At 39.1% G+C, this 20,847-nt stretch overlaps 1 protein-coding gene across 3 annotated transcripts in view; it reads right to left on the reverse strand.

Moving 5' to 3' along the window:
• Window positions 1-20,847, reverse strand: part of HTT (huntingtin) — a 190,995-nt gene that overhangs the window by 37,562 nt on the left and 132,586 nt on the right. For all 3 annotated transcript variants that reach the window (XR_006280578.1, XM_038399202.2, XM_038399201.2), the window contains 9 exons: window positions 16,361-16,499; window positions 10,997-11,119; window positions 10,034-10,247; window positions 9,690-9,835; window positions 8,948-9,125; window positions 8,554-8,649; window positions 7,793-7,980; window positions 5,037-5,163; window positions 446-546 (listed from right to left, as the gene is read on the reverse strand). Coding sequence is in view for 2 of the 3 variants with exons in the window: in XM_038399202.2 (XP_038255130.1) it covers window positions 446-546; window positions 5,037-5,163; window positions 7,793-7,980; window positions 8,554-8,649; window positions 8,948-9,125; window positions 9,690-9,835; window positions 10,034-10,247; window positions 10,997-11,119; window positions 16,361-16,499 (1,312 nt within the window). In the remaining variant the exon portion in view is untranslated. The remainder of the gene's footprint in view (window positions 1-445; window positions 547-5,036; window positions 5,164-7,792; window positions 7,981-8,553; window positions 8,650-8,947; window positions 9,126-9,689; window positions 9,836-10,033; window positions 10,248-10,996; window positions 11,120-16,360; window positions 16,500-20,847) is intronic.

The following is a 20,847-nucleotide window of genomic DNA, read 5'->3' on the forward strand; positions in this document are numbered from 1 at the left end:
TTGTATCAAACTACTTTTTAATACTAAAATAGGAATACAAAATATCACGTGTAATCTGACCAAATTATTGTTGCTGTTGGAACCTTAGTGCATTTCCTGAGTCTGATTATAAAGATGCAGCCTTTTTCTGATGCAATAAGAGGTTTCCTGTAATCTTTTGGTGATTTCTGCCTGCGCTTAATAAAATTAAGCATCTGTATTATCACAATTAGGGTTTGAAGTGTATTTCTTTCATTCTTCTGTAACTCAAAAATGGTTGAATTTTTTTCTCAAACTTTCCAAAACCATTCACCTACAAGCAGAGACTTTAGCCCAGAAGGTAAATGTTAAATATAAAAAGTCATCTTGCAGTATTACAGTGGGCAAGGGTCTGCCTAACAGAGTAAAAAATTACCAATAAGGAAAAGCATTTATACTACATAAACATGTTACTGAATGGCTTTACCTCTTGTTGACTTTCTTCTTGGTCCATTACAATTGGTTGAGTTACAAGCACACCAAGGAGAGTAGCCCAGGTCTCTTCAAACTGGGTACGGCTAGTCCACCCTATGAATGTATTCAAAGGTATAAGACTATTTACTACTTCAATGCAACTATAAACTAGCTTTTATTACAAACATGAAACAGCATTTTAAAATGAGATCTAATTTCCACAGATATAATTTCACACTGGTTCCCTTCCAATTTAAGTCATTTTTATAATTGTTGTAATCTCAGTTTGTCCAATTCTATTTTAAAAAATGTCAATCTCTTACCTAAACTGGATTCTGAACATGCGTACTTAAATGATCCTATTCTGATTTGTTTTTCAGACACAATTATATTTTTTGATTTTCTAGTTTAAAAGCAATAAAACCTCAATATACAAAAATTTAAGAACAGGGTTTTCATAATACTACACATCACAAGCATCCAAAATTGACCATTTTTTTTCAGGGTAGAAATGTGTAGAGGATCCCAAATGACTCTAAAAATATATAGCTCTCAGTGAAAGCTCATTCCCAGAAAGAAGAGGATTCAGGTGGAGCCTTTTTTTAAAAAACACAATTCAAATAATGCAAAGGTTTTCCAAATAGATCCCTGACTACTAAAGTTTACATATAAAATAAATAAAATCTGAGAACATTCTTCCAACTAAGCATAGAGTGATCAAGCAGGATACAGACTTACATCGTAGATTAGTCAAATACATCCTCTTCTGTGATGTGTTATCAAAACAATGATCTATTGTAAGTACACAGAGAATTCTATGTTGCAGCCTTGCAAATCTCATTGGGTGGGAAAGACCCATCCATTTTACTTACCACCTCCATTGCTCTTTTTAATGAGCCTTGTGTGATATTATCTGATTAAAATATGACTATGAAGATCATTGTTGCTACCACTACTATATAATTGCAACAAATCTTGTACAAAGTATGTCAAGTAAGGTGTCTATGGAAAGGTTATGATTTGCTGAATAGGATTATGCTATTTGTATGCAAGTATCATTTTTGTATCTGAAGTTATGAATATTAACTATGTATCTGTATTTCAAATTTATTTGGGCATAAGTTTTTGTGGACTAAAACCCACTTCATCAGATGCATGGAGTGAAAAATACAGTAAGCAGTATATATATATATATATATATATATCACACCACATGAAAAGAAGGGAGTTTCCTTAACAAGTAGTGGGTCAGTGCTAATGAAGCCAATTCAATTAAGGTGGAAGTGGCCTATTCTCAGTTGACAAGAAGGGGTGAATACCAAGAGGGGGAAAATTACTTTTGCAGCGCTAATGAGGCCAATGCAATCAAGGTGGATGTCGCCCATTTCTAACAGTTGACAAGAAGGTATGAGTATCAGCAGAAGGAAAATTACTTTTTGTAGTGACCCAGCCTCTCCCAGTCTTTATTCAGGCCTAATTTGATGGCGTCCACTTTGCAAATTAATTCCATGTCTGCAGTTTCTCATTGAAGTCTGTTTTTGAAGTTTTTTCAACAAAAACACTTCCAAAAACAGACTTCAACAAAGAAATTGCAGAACTGGAATTAATTTGCAAACTATTGAAATAATTTGAACTTTTCAAGTTAAGTGGGTTTCCTAGGAAATACCTGGAGGGGAGGGAAAAGAGGGTTACTCACCTTGTGCAGTAACTGAGGTTCTTCGAGATGTGTGCCCCTGTGGGTGCTCCACTGTAGGTGTTCGTGTGTTCCGGCACTGCTGATTGGAGATTTTTGATAGCTGTGTGTGGTCGGGGCACACATGCGCAGTAGCTGCCTTGTGGTGCTGTTAGTACTTGCGCATCCCGGCCCCACCTCTATTCCTTCTCTACTGTAGCGCTCCTATTTAGAACTCCGGAATAGAGGGGAGAAGGGTGGGTAGTGGAGCACCCACAGGGACACACATCTCGAAGAACCTCAGTTACTGCACAAGGCGAGTAACCCTCTCTTTTTGAGTGCTGTCCCTGTGTAGAGCAGTACCCCATTATGGCCGGGGGGGTTCCGGAGTAGGTTGGATAGTTGATGATAGTATTGTAAGACCTAGTATTGCATCTGCCTCAGAATCTTTTGTGATTGCGGAGTGGTTTGTGAACGTGTGTACTGAGGCCCAGGTTGCAGCCTGGCATATTTCTTTGATCGGTATATTATGTAGAAATGCTGTTGAGGTAGAAAAGGCTCTCGCTGAATGGGCCCTAATCCTCTGTGGGGATTCTATCATCTGTTGTTGGTAACATTTGTACGCAATTTGAAATCCATTTCGACAATCTCTGTTTTGAGATGGCTGTGCCTTTTGATCGTTCCATGGTGCATATGAAGAGTCTTGGTGACTTACGGAAATGTTTTGTTCTATCTAGGTAGAAAGTTAGTGCTTGTCTAACATCTAGTGTGTGTAGCATGGATTCCTGAGTAGACCTATGTGGTTTAGGGTAGAACGCAGGTTGATTGATGTGGAATGATGAGGTTACCTTACGTGTGGTCTCAAAGTCACTTTGTCTTTAAAGAATACAGTGTAAGGCGGATGGGCCATAAGGGCCACGATCTTGCCCATGCTGCGTGCTGATGTGATCATTAAGAGGAACACTACCTTCATTGATAAATGTAGTAGCGAGAAGATACCAAGGGGTCTGAATGGGGCTTTGGTGAGGCTCTTAAGTACAAAGTTAAGATTCCATGCTGGTGTTGGTTTGCGGACCACAGGGTACATGTTTTGAATTCTTGTAAGGAATCGTTTGGTGATTGGATGCGTGAAGGCTATGAATCCTTCTATCTTGTGGCGAAATGTGGATACGGCTGCAATTCTTGGAATTGTTTTGGATCATCTATCACCGTGGTTGCATGTCTCTGCGTGGGCATGTTTTAGTATTTGTAAGTGATGGTTGAGATTTGGCACCGGAGGGGGAGGAGTGACCTGAGTAGAAGAGTTCCTCCTCCATATCATCTTCCTCCTCGCTAGAGAAGGTCTTGGTTTATTGGTGTCAACAGTACTGGGGAGTTGTCAGTACCAAGTATAGGAGCCCCTGGTGTTGATGTTATTGGTCTGATCGGGGCCGGGGTCATTGGTGCTGTATATATCTGTTTGGACACTTGCTTTGGTACCGACCTCTTGTGTGTCTCTTTAGTCGGTGCCGATGTGGCTGATTTCATCTTTATTGATAACTGCTCCAATGGAGTCTGTACAGGGGGATTACATCACCGCTTTAGGTATCAGTGGCACGGGGTCCTTCCTTGGGGTTGATGGTGCTGTGAAGGAGGAGGTAGTCTTATACCTTCCACTCGACTCCTTCTCTATCATTTGTGCTCATGGTGCGGCCGGTGATGGATGTGCCCAGAGCATCGAATGTCTAACCCTGCTAGCCACTGGTACCAAGGGTAATGATCTTGCCAGAGACTGTTTTCTCTTTAAAAGCTCTTTCTGTAAGGGAGGGGCATCCCTTTTCCTCTATTTTCTGGAGGTTAGGGTGCTTTTCCGTCCAGGGAGGAGGTTCCTGGAGAGTCTTCTCTCTGGTTCTTATTACTGTCCGATGGAGGAGTAAGAGATTTTTCAATCAAAATCATTTTTAGTCTCAGATCACTCGCTCTCCTAGCTCTGTCTTTGGCACTGCTACCAAAAGTCTCTGATCAGTGACGCTGGGATGCACCGACATCTACAGTGGAGCACCCGCAGGGACAGCACTCGAAGAAGAATGCAAGTTTCCTACTTCAAAACTCACACTTTGGAAGCTATGCCGTGAGAAGGGGACCCTTTATCTGCTGATCCCATTATAGGAGGACAGATTAAAGACCCAAACAATATAAAGACGACACTTTCACATTCACGGGGGCCAGTAAGCTTATTAGCAGTGTGTAGGTTCTTTATTTGTTTTAATATGTTGTAATGCTTTCACCTTAAGAATAAATGTACTATATAAGAAAGAGCTATGCATTACAATTCTGAGCTCAATTTAGTGCTCACTGAATTACAGTAATTCTATCCTGCTCTGCAATACCCACTATTCCACTTCTACACAGAGAATGATAGTCAGTGAAGTACCAAAATTGAATTGTTTGGGTGTTTTTTTTCATAACACTGATATACATAAATACATACATACATACACATCCCCCCACCCCGCTCCCTCACCCCCACTTAGAAAGAGACCAATGCATTCATTTTAGTTTGGGAATTAAGCAGCCCTGCTCTCCGAAAGGGAAAGACAAAATCATGATTACAGGATATTTTGATTTAGTTTCAACCCAGAGTAAGGTTCTTCTATTTTACTGTACTTCATTTTTGCTTTTATAATCAAACCTAGTTTATCTGAAGCTCATATACTCAAAAGTTATATATCTGACACAAGGTCAAGTCCTCCATCATGTATCAAAGACACTAAAAATGTCCCACCACTTATCCAAATTTCTTTCAGTCCTCCAACACATTTGAGTAAACAATGATAGTCTATCATAAACATAGGTTGTTCCTAGATCTACCTTCCAAACGATGAATTTACAAACTTCTGATAGCGAGAAAGATTAAGTATTCGAAAGAACCATAAACATGTTGTCTACCTACCAAGTGTATTAATGCGATAGATGAACTCTTTAAAGATTTCTTTTTCTTGAAGAAATTCTACAGGGATTTCTGGAAAAGCTGTGCCAAAATCACCTGCAGGTTTTGGTGACCAGCCTAGTTTCCAGACCTGTTGGAATATAAAAAAGATACTAATTATTTTAAAATAGTAAATGTTACATTAATCTTACAGCTATGATCATAACATTTGGAATTAAAAACAGTGAGATACCAATAGTAAAGATAACCCATCCTAATGCACAATGGATTTGTAAAAAGATTCTAAATTCAAACAGTACTTTTATGTGCCTACTACATATTCGACAGTCTTTTTCATGGTATTTTAAGCACGTGTCACACAACCAGCTAATAACTCAATGAAAATCACTCAACTCTTCCAACAGTAACAAAAACAAGTGGATAATCTTGCTACTAAAAAGTGTTTAAAAACTTTTTTTTTTTGACAGTTTCTAGTAACAGACATATTATCCTTCTTCCTCTTTACTGAAAGTTGTCAGACAGGGAAATTTTTGGTAAATAAAAAAGCCAAGGTTTCTTTTCTACCCTTACATCATTTCAGAAGAAGGTATCTGAATGTGGTAAATCCCAAACTCTTCACTTAGAGACCACACAGCACATCTCTCTCTCTCTCTCTCTCTCCACACTGGACTGAGTTTCAGAAGTTCTTAGATCAATTATGAATTTGGTCTACCTGAGTAATAGTGCATAGTACTGACACTAGGCCAGTAAAAGGAAGAGGCAGTGCCTTGTAATAACCAATTAAATTATTTTGCCATTTAAAGAATTCCATGTTTCAGAGTAGCAGCCGTGTTAGTCTGTATTCGCAAAAAGAAAAGGAGTACTTGTGGCACCTTAGAGACTAAAATTTATTAGAGCATAAGCTTTCGTGAGCTACAGCTCACTTCATCGGATGCATTCGATGAAGTGAGCTGTAGCTCACGAAAGCTTATGCTCTAATAAATTTGTTAGTCTCTAAGGTGCCACAAGTACTCCTTTTCTTTTTAAAGAATTCCATGTTTGTCTTAAAACCTGAACTGCGTTAAGACATTATGCACAAAACCTATATTTAATGGCTAGAAACCTAGCTAGTCTCAGAGGACTCAAAAATCAATGCAACCTTACTCCCTCTAAGGCAGCATTTTAAAATGAGATGTTAAATTTAATGGAAATAAAGTAAAACTTGGAAGTTCCATGTTTCACACACCAAACTGACATCAGACCAATCTCACATTATTAATCTGGATTACAGTGATGCCAAAAATGTGCAAGATGCTTTCCAAAAACAGGGAGTCCTCGGATTTACGATGCCCAATTTACGTTGTACGCCACTTACGACACTTTTCAACTGACTGCCTGTTTCGTCCCTATGATGCTTGTTTCGCCCTTATGACACGCTATTTGCATAAAGTTCGCTTGAAATACTTCCTGGTTGCGCTATACTGGTCTGCAGCTTGAAGGGGTCACTTTTGATTGGCTTCGAGGCAGAGGGGTAGCTTGTTGCCGGATAGGGTTGCCACTTGTTTTTGATTGGCTCCCAGTCCTAGGCTCAGCCAATCAGAAAGCATGAAGAGTGATTGGCTGTGCCCTTCTCCCTGGCTTTCTGAGCCCGTGTTGCCGGCATTCAGAACAGCATATGAGAATTTGTGTGTTTATTTGAATGCTGCTTACAAAATACAGTGTACAGTAAATACATTGATGTTGCAACATTAGTCATCTATCATTCATATAGTACAAAAATCTGGGTTATTGTGGTAAAAATAGTGCATCAAGCCTTGGTTCAGGAACCAATCCCCCCCTTCACACGATTGATCCCATGGGAAAAGCAGTTTCGACTTACGAAACAATTCATTCCTCAGAATTGGATTGTAAGTCCAAGGACTCCCTGTATAACTAACTCTTTGCCCCATAAGACAGATTAAAAAAGTCAAACACCACCATTCTCCCCCAATCCTTCATAGAAATCATGTACTTTTAAAATAAGCCCTTTACCTACCCACTGTTAGTTGACAGTACAATGTAAATGCTTTTGAGGGGAAGGATTTGAAGGAGAGGTTGTGGCCTCTCAGACTAAATTAAGGGAAGGTATTCCACATGCAAAGGGTAGCATAAAAAAAAGCACAAAGTGAACAAAAACTTTTGACTCAAAAAGAAGGGGAAAAAAAAGTGTTCTCTCAACACTTTGTGGCATCCAGGCTGTCAAACATCTGTATATGCAGATTCAGAAACACTTCCCCACAACAGCTCAAAACGTTTCTGATAATTCTGCTTTGTACTTTTAATCAGAGGATTTTAAAGTCCTTTAACAATATTAAGAAATCTTGCAACAACTCAAGTATTTATCAAGCCAATTTACAGATATATTAACTAAGCACTAGAAGAGCTAACTACCTTGCCCAGTTCACAGTTAGCCAGCAACAAATATGAACAGAATCCAAGAGTCCTGATTTTTTTTTTTTTTTTTTTTTTTTTTAACTACTAGAACTGTTTCAAACAAACAATCTCAAAGAACTCTCAAAGGATTCCATAATTCTAACCAAACATCTCACTCCACAGAAGATATTCATACTTGAAAATATTTTTACAGCTAGTATCGCCAGGCACTATTTAAAAAAAGGACAAAAGGGGACAACCAAATCTGAGTGTAAAGACTGAAGATCTACCAAATTATTATATTAATTTTTATTCAAAAATGGCCAGTATTTTTCATCTACTACGAAAACAAACCATAATGCACGTACCAAGGGAGGTACTCTTGTGTAGCTGTTTACTAGAGGCAGTCTACCCAAGCTGACGATTATGTTCTTAAGGATAGGAGTGAGAAATGCTGGGATACTGTTGTTTCTCTTATGTCCCAAAGCCAAGACAGTCTGTAAACACTCCACCATTTCAGCCAGCATTTCACAAGATGTTGTAATATATTTTGCTTCTGAGTTGAGAGAAAAACAAAAGTTCAGTGTAAAATATTGTGAATATATACAAAACACATACAGATCTAAAGATGCAAGAGGACACAAAAACTCCATTAAGAATAAGCATATTTCTAACCAACTGAAATGGAGTCTCAATGTCAGATGAGCCATATCATCACAGTAAATCCTATTCCCACACCCAGACTTGTACTCATTCCCAATACAGTGCATTCTTCAAATGACAAGTTAATAGTTTTTACACTATGCAACTTAAGGTTCTCATAACACACTTCAAATAGTGTTCCATTGACATAGTGTCAGTTAAATCTGCACAGAGCATGCTCAATCACAACAGTACTGCAAATGACTGTTGTGGTCGGAGAACTGTTGTAGAGAGGTCCCAACTTTCTAACAGTAATGCAAGCTTTACCATTTGTTACCAGAAGTGAGAATTTTTTGAAATAATTCCTTAGTGCAGGTAAGACTCGACCAACTTCCTCTTGCTTTGAACTGGAAATGAGAAAAATCTGGCAAATTTTCTACAAGCTATGTAAAACTGCATGGAAACTAGAACTTCACTGTTTACTTACTTTGAACATTTGAATCAACTTCATCCCCACTGACCCCTTTTGAAGTATTCTTCTTCCTTTCTGGACTCAGAAGCTGGTTTCCAGGTTCAATTGCAACTAAATTAGATAAATACAGAGAAACATTTTGATTATAGGTTTTTAATGATATTTCTCAGTTTTAATCCTTTCACAAAATTGTCAAAGCAGCACTTGTATTGGCAAGATATTTGGCAAGTTCAAAGGTAAATAAAAAATAAAAAGTTAACTTCCATGGTAGAAACACATTTGGAAAAATAAAAAATTCTAAGAACAGTTAGAGAAAATTCTGCATTTCTTCAGGATTCTTAGCATAGGATCAGTGAGGTTTGCTGGTTTATTCAGAAGCATCTCCCATATTTGTGCAAATTTAACTCACCTGCCTCTATTATAAATCTGACACAATTAATTAGGGAGCAAGCCTGTGTCACATAAACTGCAGAAGCCAGCAAATTCCAGAGACCAGGTTGCTGTAATGTCAGGCAGCAGCATTCCAAAGCAGCTTGAAGATCTACACTTAGTGGAATCTGTTCATGTATTAAATGCCATGACAGTGCCTGTACAAAAAAAAGTTTTCCATTTTATCAAATTGTCCCCATATGCAAAAGATATGAGATCAAGTTATTTTTATCCACATAATTACATATATTTGCAGCTACCAAAACTAGCAGAATTCATTTTTCTTGTTACAGTAAATTAGCATGTCACTAGTTCAAAAAGTTCCAACTAAAAAAAAAATTATAAGCACTAGATTGAGTAAACTATCATGTTTATTCATCTTCCCAACAAGCCCCACAGTGCCACTCTCTAAACTGCCAAGACCTTCCTGTCCCTCAGCCAGACTTTGCAGTGAGAAGTCTCCCTTAAAAAATTTTTAAAAAAAAATAAATCTGTTTTTCTTGTCCCATATCCTCTGCTAAATTCCACCTGATGTGTAGAATATACACAAAAAAGAGTAAACACTGAATGAGCTAATATTGGAAACTGATGCTTATACGTAAACCTAGAGCCCAGAAATGCTTCTAGACCTGCAGAACTCACATTGAATTTTCAAAGTTAAAGGGAAATGGAACATATTTGTAAACATTCTGTTGCACCTTTTATTACACTCACTCTCTTACCTCTAATGACATTACTACAAACTTCAGGATGTCACTCTCTTTGTCAGGTGGAATACAGAGAGATGCTGGTAATTTAGAGAGTAATAACAAATACTGAGCCAGTGCACGAGAGAGTTTCATCACAGTCTGATACACCATTGTGTCTCCTATAAAATAAAATGTCAGGGTAAAATCTAGAGGCTTGAAATAAAAATCATCGTGGTTAACATTTTCTTTAACAGACAAAAAATTTTGGGCAAAATATTTTACTGCTGAGAATCTTTGATCCCATTAGAGAACTGACTTATTGTGATAACATTGTTATACAGTATGATAAAGAGAATAAGACCTTTATTTTGTATTACCAAAAATATCGCTTAGCTTGCTCCAATAGGCTGAAGTCTCAACCGGCCGCAAAGGCTGAAAAACTTGATGGCTGGCAGGAAGTTTTTGAACAATGTTACACACATGGTCTAGGGTTACCCTATGGGCAGTTTCAAACAGGCTGCTCTTTTGATCTTCTGAGATTTCATTCATGCCAAGACTTAAACAGGGAGCTAACAAGCTTAAGTTGAACTCCTGAAATCACAAATGGTACATAAAAGTTTAGAAAGGACACATTTCCATGGAGAAAGAAAATTAAAGCATTTGGGTAATACTATGCAAATTAATAGAGCAACATTATGGAAGAGCCACTCTGATTGCCACAGTTAAGGTTGTGTTCTGTTTCATACTTAAAACTGGATTCCAACTTTATTTTGTGTGGAAAATGCCATCTGTCACAAATTTTCAGCACCTAATTTGAATAAAACTAGAGTTTTCTGTGAGTTTTAACTGATTGCTCTGTGTGTGTGTGGTTGGGGGGGGAGGGGTGGGGGGATGGGGCGGTGGCCTGGGGGTCCGCTGGTGCTCGAGGGGGCAACGGAGCGGGGATCAGCCCGGGACACTGCTGGTGCTCAGGAGGGGTGGGGGCAGTGACCCCAGGCGCCGCTGCTACACTGCACCAGCTGCTGCTGAAGTCATGGAGGTCCTGGAAAGTCACAGAATCCATGACATCCATGACAGACTCAAAGCCTTAACAATAATTAATACACTTGGCTATCTAGAGCACCTTTCAATTGGGAGCTCAAAGTACTATTTTAGTTGTTCAAACTTAGTAAAACGCAAAAAGTCAACAAAAACTAAGTAAAATTTAAAGAAGTTTTAATTTCTTTTTTAACAATCTAATTTGATCATTAATAGCAATATGAATAGGGACACTTTAAAATTTTAAAATATTTAGCAAGTGTCATCTTAATTTTTCCTCTTCTCATTGTGAGAGAAATTACCTTACTGGTCATGAAGGAATTCAGTTCAGGCTGAGGTATCCTATTCACCAGCTCTGCACCTTCCAGCAGTGCAGAGTCTGATCTGACCCAGCACTGTGATCTGACTAGTGATACATACCAGTCCTTTAAAATAAATAAATAAAATAAATAACTAAATAAATAAAATGAAATTTACTATACATTTACTTTTGACAGAATTAGAAAATAGTTCAATTTCGTTTTACCCACTAATTAGTCTTCTCAAAGAGACTGTCCCTTTGCCAATCCGGAATTACTCGATTAACCATGCCTACTTCTATCTGTGGACACAGAGCTGTATATATTTCAATTTAAACACTGCAATTAGGTCCTCTAAGAGACTATTAGGTGTCATCTCATCTAGGCAAAACTTCCAAAGCATAAGGGGGTTAGTAAACAAGAATAAGAAAAACACAAAGCAAGAAAGAGCACACACAATTGCTGAACAGACCCCATTATAATAGACCAGTAAAACAAAATTGATCTATTCTCTGGCAATTGTCCATTTGCCAATCCAGAACGGCTGGAAAATAGCAAAGAGAAGGAAAAGATGCTAACTGACAGCATGTAGCACACTGGGACCTAAGCCAGATGGGGTCATCTAGACACACTGTAATGCACATTAATAATAAAGACAAGCCATGGGAGTATTAGAATGAAATGCAAAATTATATGCAATTTTTTAACATACAGAAAGAAAGCCTGCAGAATCAAACAGAAGATAGCGTTTACCTAGGAATGCAGACCAAGTCCTAGCACTTCAGATTTCCTCATTATAAAGTATCTGTGGGTCTAGTGGAGTGAGGCCTGTGATCTGAGTGGAAAACCTGTGGAAACTAAAATGTGCAATGGCAGACTTAAATACAAGATGGCCTTTAATATTTTCCTCTCTCTTTTTGGTGTCGTTTTTATTGCAAATGAGTGCCAGTATTTACAAAAGGGAGTTGTCCTATCTAAATAGAATGTGATGGCTCTAGGGATATTAAGGAGTGAACGGTGACCTCCTTAGTGCAGAAAGGCTCAGGCTTTGAGCAGGGGATTGGACTAGATGACCTCCTTAAGTTTCTTCCAACCCTAATTTTCTATAATTCTATGAAAGGAGGAAAAGAATTTCCTGGTTAATGAGAAGAGGGAACAATATTTTAAAGAGAAATTCAGGAAAAAAATTTAACAGCCACCTTGTTGGTGAAAATCTGAATATAGTAGAATGTGCACCGATTTGGTGTACATGTGCAACTGCAATAAGGATGTTTACTTTTAGGGCGATAGAGGACTATGAGTTTTTGGTCCAGGGTATATCTGGAAGAACCTAAAAACTCCAGACTGAGTCTCACTATACTGAATACCTGGTGGTCACACATCCAGTCTGAGTCTCTCAGCATGGCGAAGAAAACCAGGATATAAATTAAACCTCATTTTTAAAGTCATGTTCAAGGATGAAAGGGCCTGCAACTGACATTACAGAGTATTCACAAAGGTCTAGATTGAAAACATCTTTGAAGATCTCCTGAATGGATGATGGAAACCTAAAGAGAATCATTCTTGCTGCAACACCAACGGAATAGCATAGCTCAGACACGGATATCCTTAGAATTGTGAAATTTTTCTTTGGCTACAAAAGAAAGTTCACCACAGCAGCAGAGTAGTCAAAGGTCTGCAGAATCAACCTTCTAGCTTTGATGCTGTTAAACTCAGGTTGCCAGGGGCTGGATTAAGGTCCAGATTTTGTTGCAGAAAATCTTTGAAGTGGCCACTGCTCAGATAAACCACCTGAAGCAAACTGAGAAACAAGGTCTTCAGATCCAATAGGAAGCTGGAAGAATAATTTTGGCCCAATTTCTCCAGAGCCCGCTGGCAGAAGTGGTGAGAAAGCATACAGCCAAAGGGCACAACCAACTGAAAGACAAAAAGCATCCACTAGCCAAGTTTAAGGGCTCCAATGTGTGGAACAAAAATACAAAAAGGTCTATCTGGTGGACATTCCATTTAACAAATACCAAAAACAGCACCTCCGAATTATCATTCTCTTGGAAGGAAGTTTCTGGGTTCAGTCAATTTGCTTGCACATTCAGCCTGCCCTGTGTACTTGTTACTGAAATGGATAGGTGAGTGCTCTTAGACAAAATCTACGAGGTTCTGAACTAAAGAGAGAGAGAGGTACTCATGGTACCACCCTGCCAGTTTATGTAGGCTGCTGTTGAGCAATCAGAGGTGTTGCAGAATTAGCCACTGAGAAAACATGAACAGACATCTTGAAGTTTCTGTGCTTTGCAAACAAAGCAGAACCAGACTCCTGGTGGTAGGGAAACATGTTCCAAAGATCAAAGAGATCCGGCATGGGAACAAGGGAACTTGTCCCAGTTTACTACAAAGCCATGTCTTTGAGAACAGGCAGGGCTTAAAAGTTAATTCTGTCTATTTGAGAGGAACTGCCTTGATAAGTAGGTCTCCCAAATAATGAAAGATCTGGATTCCTTCTTTCCTCAGTATTGCAGTCACTATGACCGTTCATCTTTGCAATAATCTGAGGAACGGATGGAAGATCAAAGGGAAGAGCCACATTCTAGAAGTCATTTTGTTCTATGAAAAATTGAAGACTGTTGTCTGGGCAGGTTGGATGGGGATGTAGATGTACGTCTCTTAGTTCCAAAGGAATTTACTCTCAGATTATGGATTAAAACAGCAAGTGTTTGAACTCTGAAACTGCTCTTCTCAAATGGATTGGCCAGGGTTGGGGGCGAGATCCAAGATGATACTGAGAATACCTTTTTGTGGTCACCATAAAACAATAGGAGCAAGCAGATTCCTCTCAGACAGGTTGAACAGCCATAGCGCTGGATTTGTAACAGTTGCATCCGATGAAGTGAGCTGTAGCTCATGAAAGCTTATGCTCAAATAAATTTGTTAGTCTCTAAGGTGCCACAAGTACTCCTTTTCTTTTTGCAAATACAGACTAACACGGCTGCTACTTTGAAACCTGATTCAAGGAGTGATTCTTTCAAGGACGACGTGGGAGGAGATGGCAACGTAGCATGGGGTGAAAGAACAACTTTGAACAGAATAATTAAATCTGTTTCATAACCCATCTGAAGTGGTCCAAACAAGGAAGGAAGAACCTCCATTTCCCCTACTATGAAAATGCTAAGGGTTTCACTGTGATTTAGGTTGCTGGGGGCAGAGGTGAAAGAGTTTCTAATTCGGACCTCTGACTCAAACTAAGCAATGAAAGGGATACCAGTATTCTCCCTGGACAACTGGACCTCGGACCTGGGGAGTTTTTCCTTTTCCTGTTTTGGGGGCTGAAGCATGCTAGATCAGTAACTTCCTTGATAGGTGTATCAAAGGTCTCTCCAAATAGCTTGATCCCATTGAAAGGAACTTTAATCAAAGTGTTTCTGGAGGTGGAATCTGTCCCAATTGCATATTGAGATATTATGCTTCATAATGGTGGAATGTAGAAGAGAACTGATATGAGAAATAGACTATGCGATACAAAATACTATGGACAAAGAATGGGAGAGAGAGCAGGTATTTAAGGAAAGTTTTAAGAGCCTTGGTACCAACCACCTTTTCTTTTGACAAGGCTGAAACCTGTCAAATTTATGACAAAAATCATTAAGGTGGCCATCAGATCATAGCTCCTTTGAGCACTTTGGCACTTAGGCAGAAGTTTCATAAAAACCTGCTGAGAGAATGTTCGTTAAGCTTGTCTACAATATCTATGAGTGGGTGCCCTTTGCAAGGGAATTGTTTCACTTCAGCAGAGATGGACATCGTCACCTTAGACAACTGCAAATGTAGAGAAACTGTCCTGTTGGATTCTATAGAGCTTCTTACATATGTCTGGTGGATTCCTTTTTGCAAGTGAAGTAGAGCCACTCAACCAACAATCTTTTTGTTGTACACTGATAGAGCTGATCTAATTTCCCTCATTTTAATCATTTTGGGGATTCCTCCAAGATCTAGGATGGAGTGGATTTTTGCCAACTAAGCTTTCCAATGCAGAGTCAAAATTCCTGTCCTCAGTCTAACTGGACTCTTAAGAGCTGGAAGAAGTTAGAAGGAGAAAGCTCCCTATCTGTGAAGGATGTGGTACTGTACTTCCAATGGTTCTCATGTTTGAATTTTCTGGAGTGGTTTCTCAGATGTTCGTTGGTGTAGGATGGAAGAAAAAAAAAATCAGGGTCAGAGGAGGAAAAGGAGTTTCTGAGAAATACACTCTGGAAAGGGCCATACTAAGTGTGAGGAGAAGGAGCCGGATGTGGAAGGGACAAAGCCTGAGGCCATGTAATGCAGGTGACCACTGAGGGGAAGCATGTCATCAACACACATTGAGGTAACTCTGGTCTAACTGAAACACAAGGAAGGTAGGGAAGAGAATCCTCGAAAAACCCAACTAAAGGGACTACCAGATCGATGGAAGTGGCTGAGGTGAGGGTCCCAAGATAGGGGAAGGTTGTTTAGGTATCAAAGGAGTACAGGACTGAAGTGTTCAGAAGGTGCCTTGACTGAGGGAACCAGGACCACTTCATTTCCCTCCCTTGGCTCTAGAGTGGAGTGGTGTCCTAAACTGCAGACACGAAGAAAGATAATAGGTAGATTGGCTGTGCCACACAGATGAGTGGAGTTGCACATATGCCCCACGGTGAATGGATCAGATCCTCTTGAGTAGGATGCAGTTTCAGGTAAGACCAAGACATGCTAGCCTCAAGGCTGCTGGAGACTCTTGTAGGACATGAGCACTGTAAGACAATAAAGGACTTCAAAGAGTACCAGATGGGAGGCTAAAGCCTAAATAAGACATCAGCTGATGGGAGCCAGGAACTGGGTGGATTTACTGACCCAATGGCTAAACTAGGGACTGCACCGAGGCAAAGAGGAGTCCCTGAAAAAAATGAAGTCTTTGAAAGTAAACAAGACAGTAAGACAAGGAACAAAAGCACAGCCGAGGTGGTCAGAGATGAGAAAGATGGTACCTATAAGTCTCTTAAGGAACCAGTGAACAGTTCTGAAGTAGCAAATGGACAAAAACAGTCTCTTGCAAACAGACATAACATGCATCTCGTCATCAATATTACAGGCTAAAAAAGTTTAAATTAAAAACTGCACAAAACAGTAAGTTTATCACAGTTAGATATAAATGTATGTGCATGATATTTGGTTAGCAGCAGAATGTAAGACTAGGTAGCTGATGTTTATTTACCACATTATTCAGATTTGTACACAGAGCACCATATGGGGATTAAAAAAAGCTTCATTCGTAGATATATTTTACTAATAGAAAAGCTTGTTATAGCAGAGATAGTAGATGTGTTTTCCTATGAAATATTCTAAATATGGCCTTACTTTGTCTGGAATTACATTCTCCAAGGCTGGTTGGTTTTCCCCATCCAGTGGGTGTGAAGTAACCAAAGGTGAAGGGCTAGTTGTTTCTGGTGCTACTGTAAGACGAAACCTGTCCAATAGTGAGTAAAGTCTTTGGTGTCTGAAAACAGATACAAACATCAGAAAATTCGGATTTTAAAAGGAGAAAGGTACAGGAAATACAGGTAAGGTACAAACTAACTATTATTTGCTGAAAGTATTTAGAGTAAGAAAGATAATTACTAGTTCAACATGCCAAAGAGAGTGAATTTTTCAAGTGAGCTTTACATGAGATCAAGGAGTTATATATTTAATCCAAAATTTTAATACACTACCTTCAAATCAAGTTGTCTTTAGAAGTTGGTCAGGAGTAAAGAGATGTATTTTACTGAAAGTCATTGTTTATTTTAGATTAGTTTTTATTCAGAATTGCATTATGCCTTACAGTTGCATTATGCTTTGGAGTCCCATCCCCCCTTCCTCACAAAAAAAAAATATATATATATTTTTATATTTATTTATTTATACGAGGACAAGGACAATATGTTCTATAAATAAAGTTAACCAATACCAAAAAAAGTTGTTGTTGTTGTTTTTTTATGAGGAATACCTATTTTACATTATGCTACAAACATTTAATATACCTGTGCTAATTACCTGATACTGATATTCCACTCTTATCACTAAAACTAATTTTTCCACTTTTTTACATTGTCCTCCAGCAGCTACCTATCACAAATTGAATTTGAAGGAAGATAAACAGTTACTCACCTTACAGTAACTGTGGTTCTTTGAGATGTATTGTCTATATATACACACATTTTCCATCGTTAGTGTGCATATACCCAGTGAACTCAAGTTTACATTGTTTTGGCCATCATTTATCTATTGGGGTATGTGCCCAGAGCATCCTTACGCCTTCAACCAAGGGCTTAAAGGGCAGGGCAACCTCAACTGCCCTTCAGTTCCTTTGCCAACAGGTTTTAATTTAGGTTTTAATTAGGGTTGTCAAGCAATTAAAAAAACTGCAATTAACTGCGCTGTTAAATAATAATAGACTACCATTTATTTAAATAATTTTTGATGTTTTCCACATTTTCAAATATATTGATTTCAATTTCAACACAAAATACAAAGTGTACAGTGCTCACTTTTTATTTATTTTTTATTACAAATATTTTTACTGTAAAAATAAAAGATAGTATTTTTCAATTCACTTAATACAAGTACTGTAGTGCAATCATGAAAGTAGAATTATGCACAAAAAAATAACTGTACTCAAAAATAGAACTGTCAAACTTTAGAGGCTACAAGTCCACTCAGTCATACTACTTATTCAGCCAATCGCTCAGACAAACAAGTTTGTTTACAGGTGCAGGAGACAATGCTGCCCGCTTCTTTTTTACAATGTTACCTAAAAGTGAGAACAGGCATTTACATGGCACTGCTGTAGCTGGCATTGCAAGATATTTACATGCCAGATGCGCTAAAGATTCATATGTCCCTTCATGCTTCGACCACCATTCCAGAGGACATGCGTCCATGTTGATGATGGGTTCTGCTCAATAACGATCCAAAGCAGTGCAAACTGACTTATGTTCATTTTCATCATCTGAGTCAGATGTCACCAGCAGAAAACTTAAATTTTCTTTTCTGGTGGTTCGGGTTCTGTAGTTTCCGCATCAGAGCGTTGCTCTTTTAAGACTTCTGAAAGCATGCTGCACTCCTCGTCCCTCTCAAATTTTAGAAGGCATTTCAGATTCTCAAACATTGGGTCGAGTACTGTAGCTATCTTCAGAAATCTCACATTAGTGCCTGCTTTGCATTTTGTCAAATTTGCAGTGAAAGTGTTCTTAAAGCGAACAACATGCTGGGTCATCATCTGAGACTATTATAACATGAAATATATGGCAGAATGCAAGTAAAACACAGAGCAAGAGACATACAATTCTCCCCTAAGGAGTTCAGTCACAAATGTAATTAATGCATTATTTCTTAACGAGTGTCATCAGCATGGAAGCATGTCCTCCAGAATGGTGGCCAAAGCACAAAGGGTCATACAAATGTTTAGCTTATCTGGCATGTAAATATCTTGCAATGCCAGCTAAAAAGTGCCATGCGAATTTCTGTTCTCACTTTCAGGTGACATTGTAAATAAGAAGCAGGCATCATTATCTCCTGTGAATGTAAACAAACTTGTGTGTCTTAGCGTTGGCTGAACAAGAAGTAGGACTGAGTGGACTTGTAGGCTCTAAAGTTTTACATTGTTTTGTTTTTGAGTGCAGTTATGTAACAAAAAAAATAAATCTATATTTGTAAGTTGCACTTTCACAATAAGGAGATTGCCCTACAGCAGAGGTTCTCAAACTGAGGTCCGTGGACCACCAGTGATCCATGAGCTCCATTCACTTGGTTCACGGATAGTTCCCTCTACAGTGAGCACCTGGACAGCCAGACACAAGAGAATGAAGGACCACCCACTTAATTAGCGGAGCCACGCAGGCATGGCTCCACTAATTAGGTGCCTGGATCCTAGAAAAGACGCACATACAAGGTGAAGTGCTAGCTTTGGGTAGAATGGGGGTAGATGGGAGGGGGAAGTGGGATGAAAAGGGGCTGGGGGGGAATTTGGGATGTGCAGGGCTGAGGCGGCCAGAGAAAGAGGCAACTTTCCCCAGCTCCAGAGCTGCGGCTGCCGGGGAGAGACAGCCCTCCTACCCAGCCTCAGCACTGTGGCTGCTGTGGTGGGTGAGAGACCCCCACCTCCTTTCCAGCCCCAAACTGAGAAAGAGGGAGAGACCTGCGATCCTTCCCAGCCCCAGCCGGGGAAAGAGAGCATATCTATCGCACTAGAAAGGTAAGGCTACTGATATTAAAATACGAGTTGTGTGCTTTTATTTGTAACACGTAAAAACGCTTATTGATTTTTTTTAATATAGCGGTTATATTCAAAGCGTTTTACAATAGTTAGCTAACACCATTAATTTGGGCTTGAATAGGGACTGGTAGTGGCTGGATCACTACAAAAGCAACTTTACCTCTCCTTGAATTGACACCTCCTCCTCAATTATTGGAAGTGGACTACATCCACACGAATTGAATTGGCCTGTCAGCACTTGTTCTCCACTTGTGAGGTAACTCTCTTCTCTTTATGTGTCAGTATAATAATGCCTGCATCTGTAATTTTCACTCCATGCATCTGAAGAAGTGGTTTTTTACCCACAAAAGCTTATGCCCAAATAAATCTGTTAGTCTTTAAGGTGCCACTGGATTCCTTGTTGTCTCTGTGGATACAGATTAACACGGCTACCCCCGATGCTTTACAACTGTGCAGGATAGGGATCTGTGCAAGGAAGGACATTGAGGATGCTTGTGATCTTGTGGAGAGAGCGCACAGCTAGCCAGATGGTGAAATGCTGCCAGATCAGAACATGCTTGCATATAAGTAACCCAAAATGAAATTCTCTGAGATTGGAAGAGTTTTCATTGTGTCTGCAATAGCCACAAACAGTTGGGTAGACCACCAAAATGGTTTGGTCCTGTATATGGAGAATGTCAGTGCCCATCTAACGTCCAATGTGCATAGTTGTTGCTCATCTCTATTTGCATGTGGTTTTGGGTAAAAATTCAGGAACTTTAACATTGATATCTACAAAACAAAGGGGGAAACTGTACAGTGAGCAAAGAGGCTTGAAAACTGTAAATTCCAACTCATACCCACAGATGGCGAGAAAAAAAATGAGAGGTGGCTAGGGCCACCCTGCTTTTGATATCCTCTGTTGGAGGCATGAGGACACTCAGGGTGCATGCGTGGACTGCAACTGACACTGCCGGTCAGAAAATCCAAACTCAAGTGCATTAGGCATATGCACACCAACCGTGGAATACATATGAACAAACAGTCAAAAAAGTTTTGGTAGGAAAACAAAAAACAAATTTGCTTCATTACCAACACGTAGAAGACATTAATCTGCATTAGCACTAAAAGATTTTCTCTTCACTGAACTACTTATGTTGTTCAATCAAAAGTGAGTGAACCAAAACTGCTGATTTAAGTTCAGAGCCTGCCCTTATGACTGATTTCCACCAATTCTATGAAATCACATTGACACTGACATTTTGCAGTGCTCTGTATGGAATATGAAGTCACAGCTCTTACAACTCAAATAGAGTTTCAAATTAGCAGAGCTTTAAAAAAAATCTACTTCCTTCATAAGTTTAAATGCACAGTTCTTTTGATAGACATTCCACCTCCAAAATATGTAGAAACTAGTTTACCTTCTATTAGCTAATGCACTGAATGCTATATATGGCATGCTCAGCAATATGAGAAAGGCACAGCTTATGGTGTGTTGCAACAACAGGTCTGACCTTTTTTTAATCTGTCAATCAGATAATTTTTCTGGCATACACTTTGTCCCCGTAAGAAAAAATTCAAAAATGGTCTCCAAAGTACCCAAATATTCTTA

Source organism: Dermochelys coriacea, chromosome 4, assembly GCF_009764565.3.
Source record: "Dermochelys coriacea isolate rDerCor1 chromosome 4, rDerCor1.pri.v4, whole genome shotgun sequence".
Classification (NCBI taxonomy): domain Eukaryota; kingdom Metazoa; phylum Chordata; order Testudines; family Dermochelyidae; genus Dermochelys; species Dermochelys coriacea.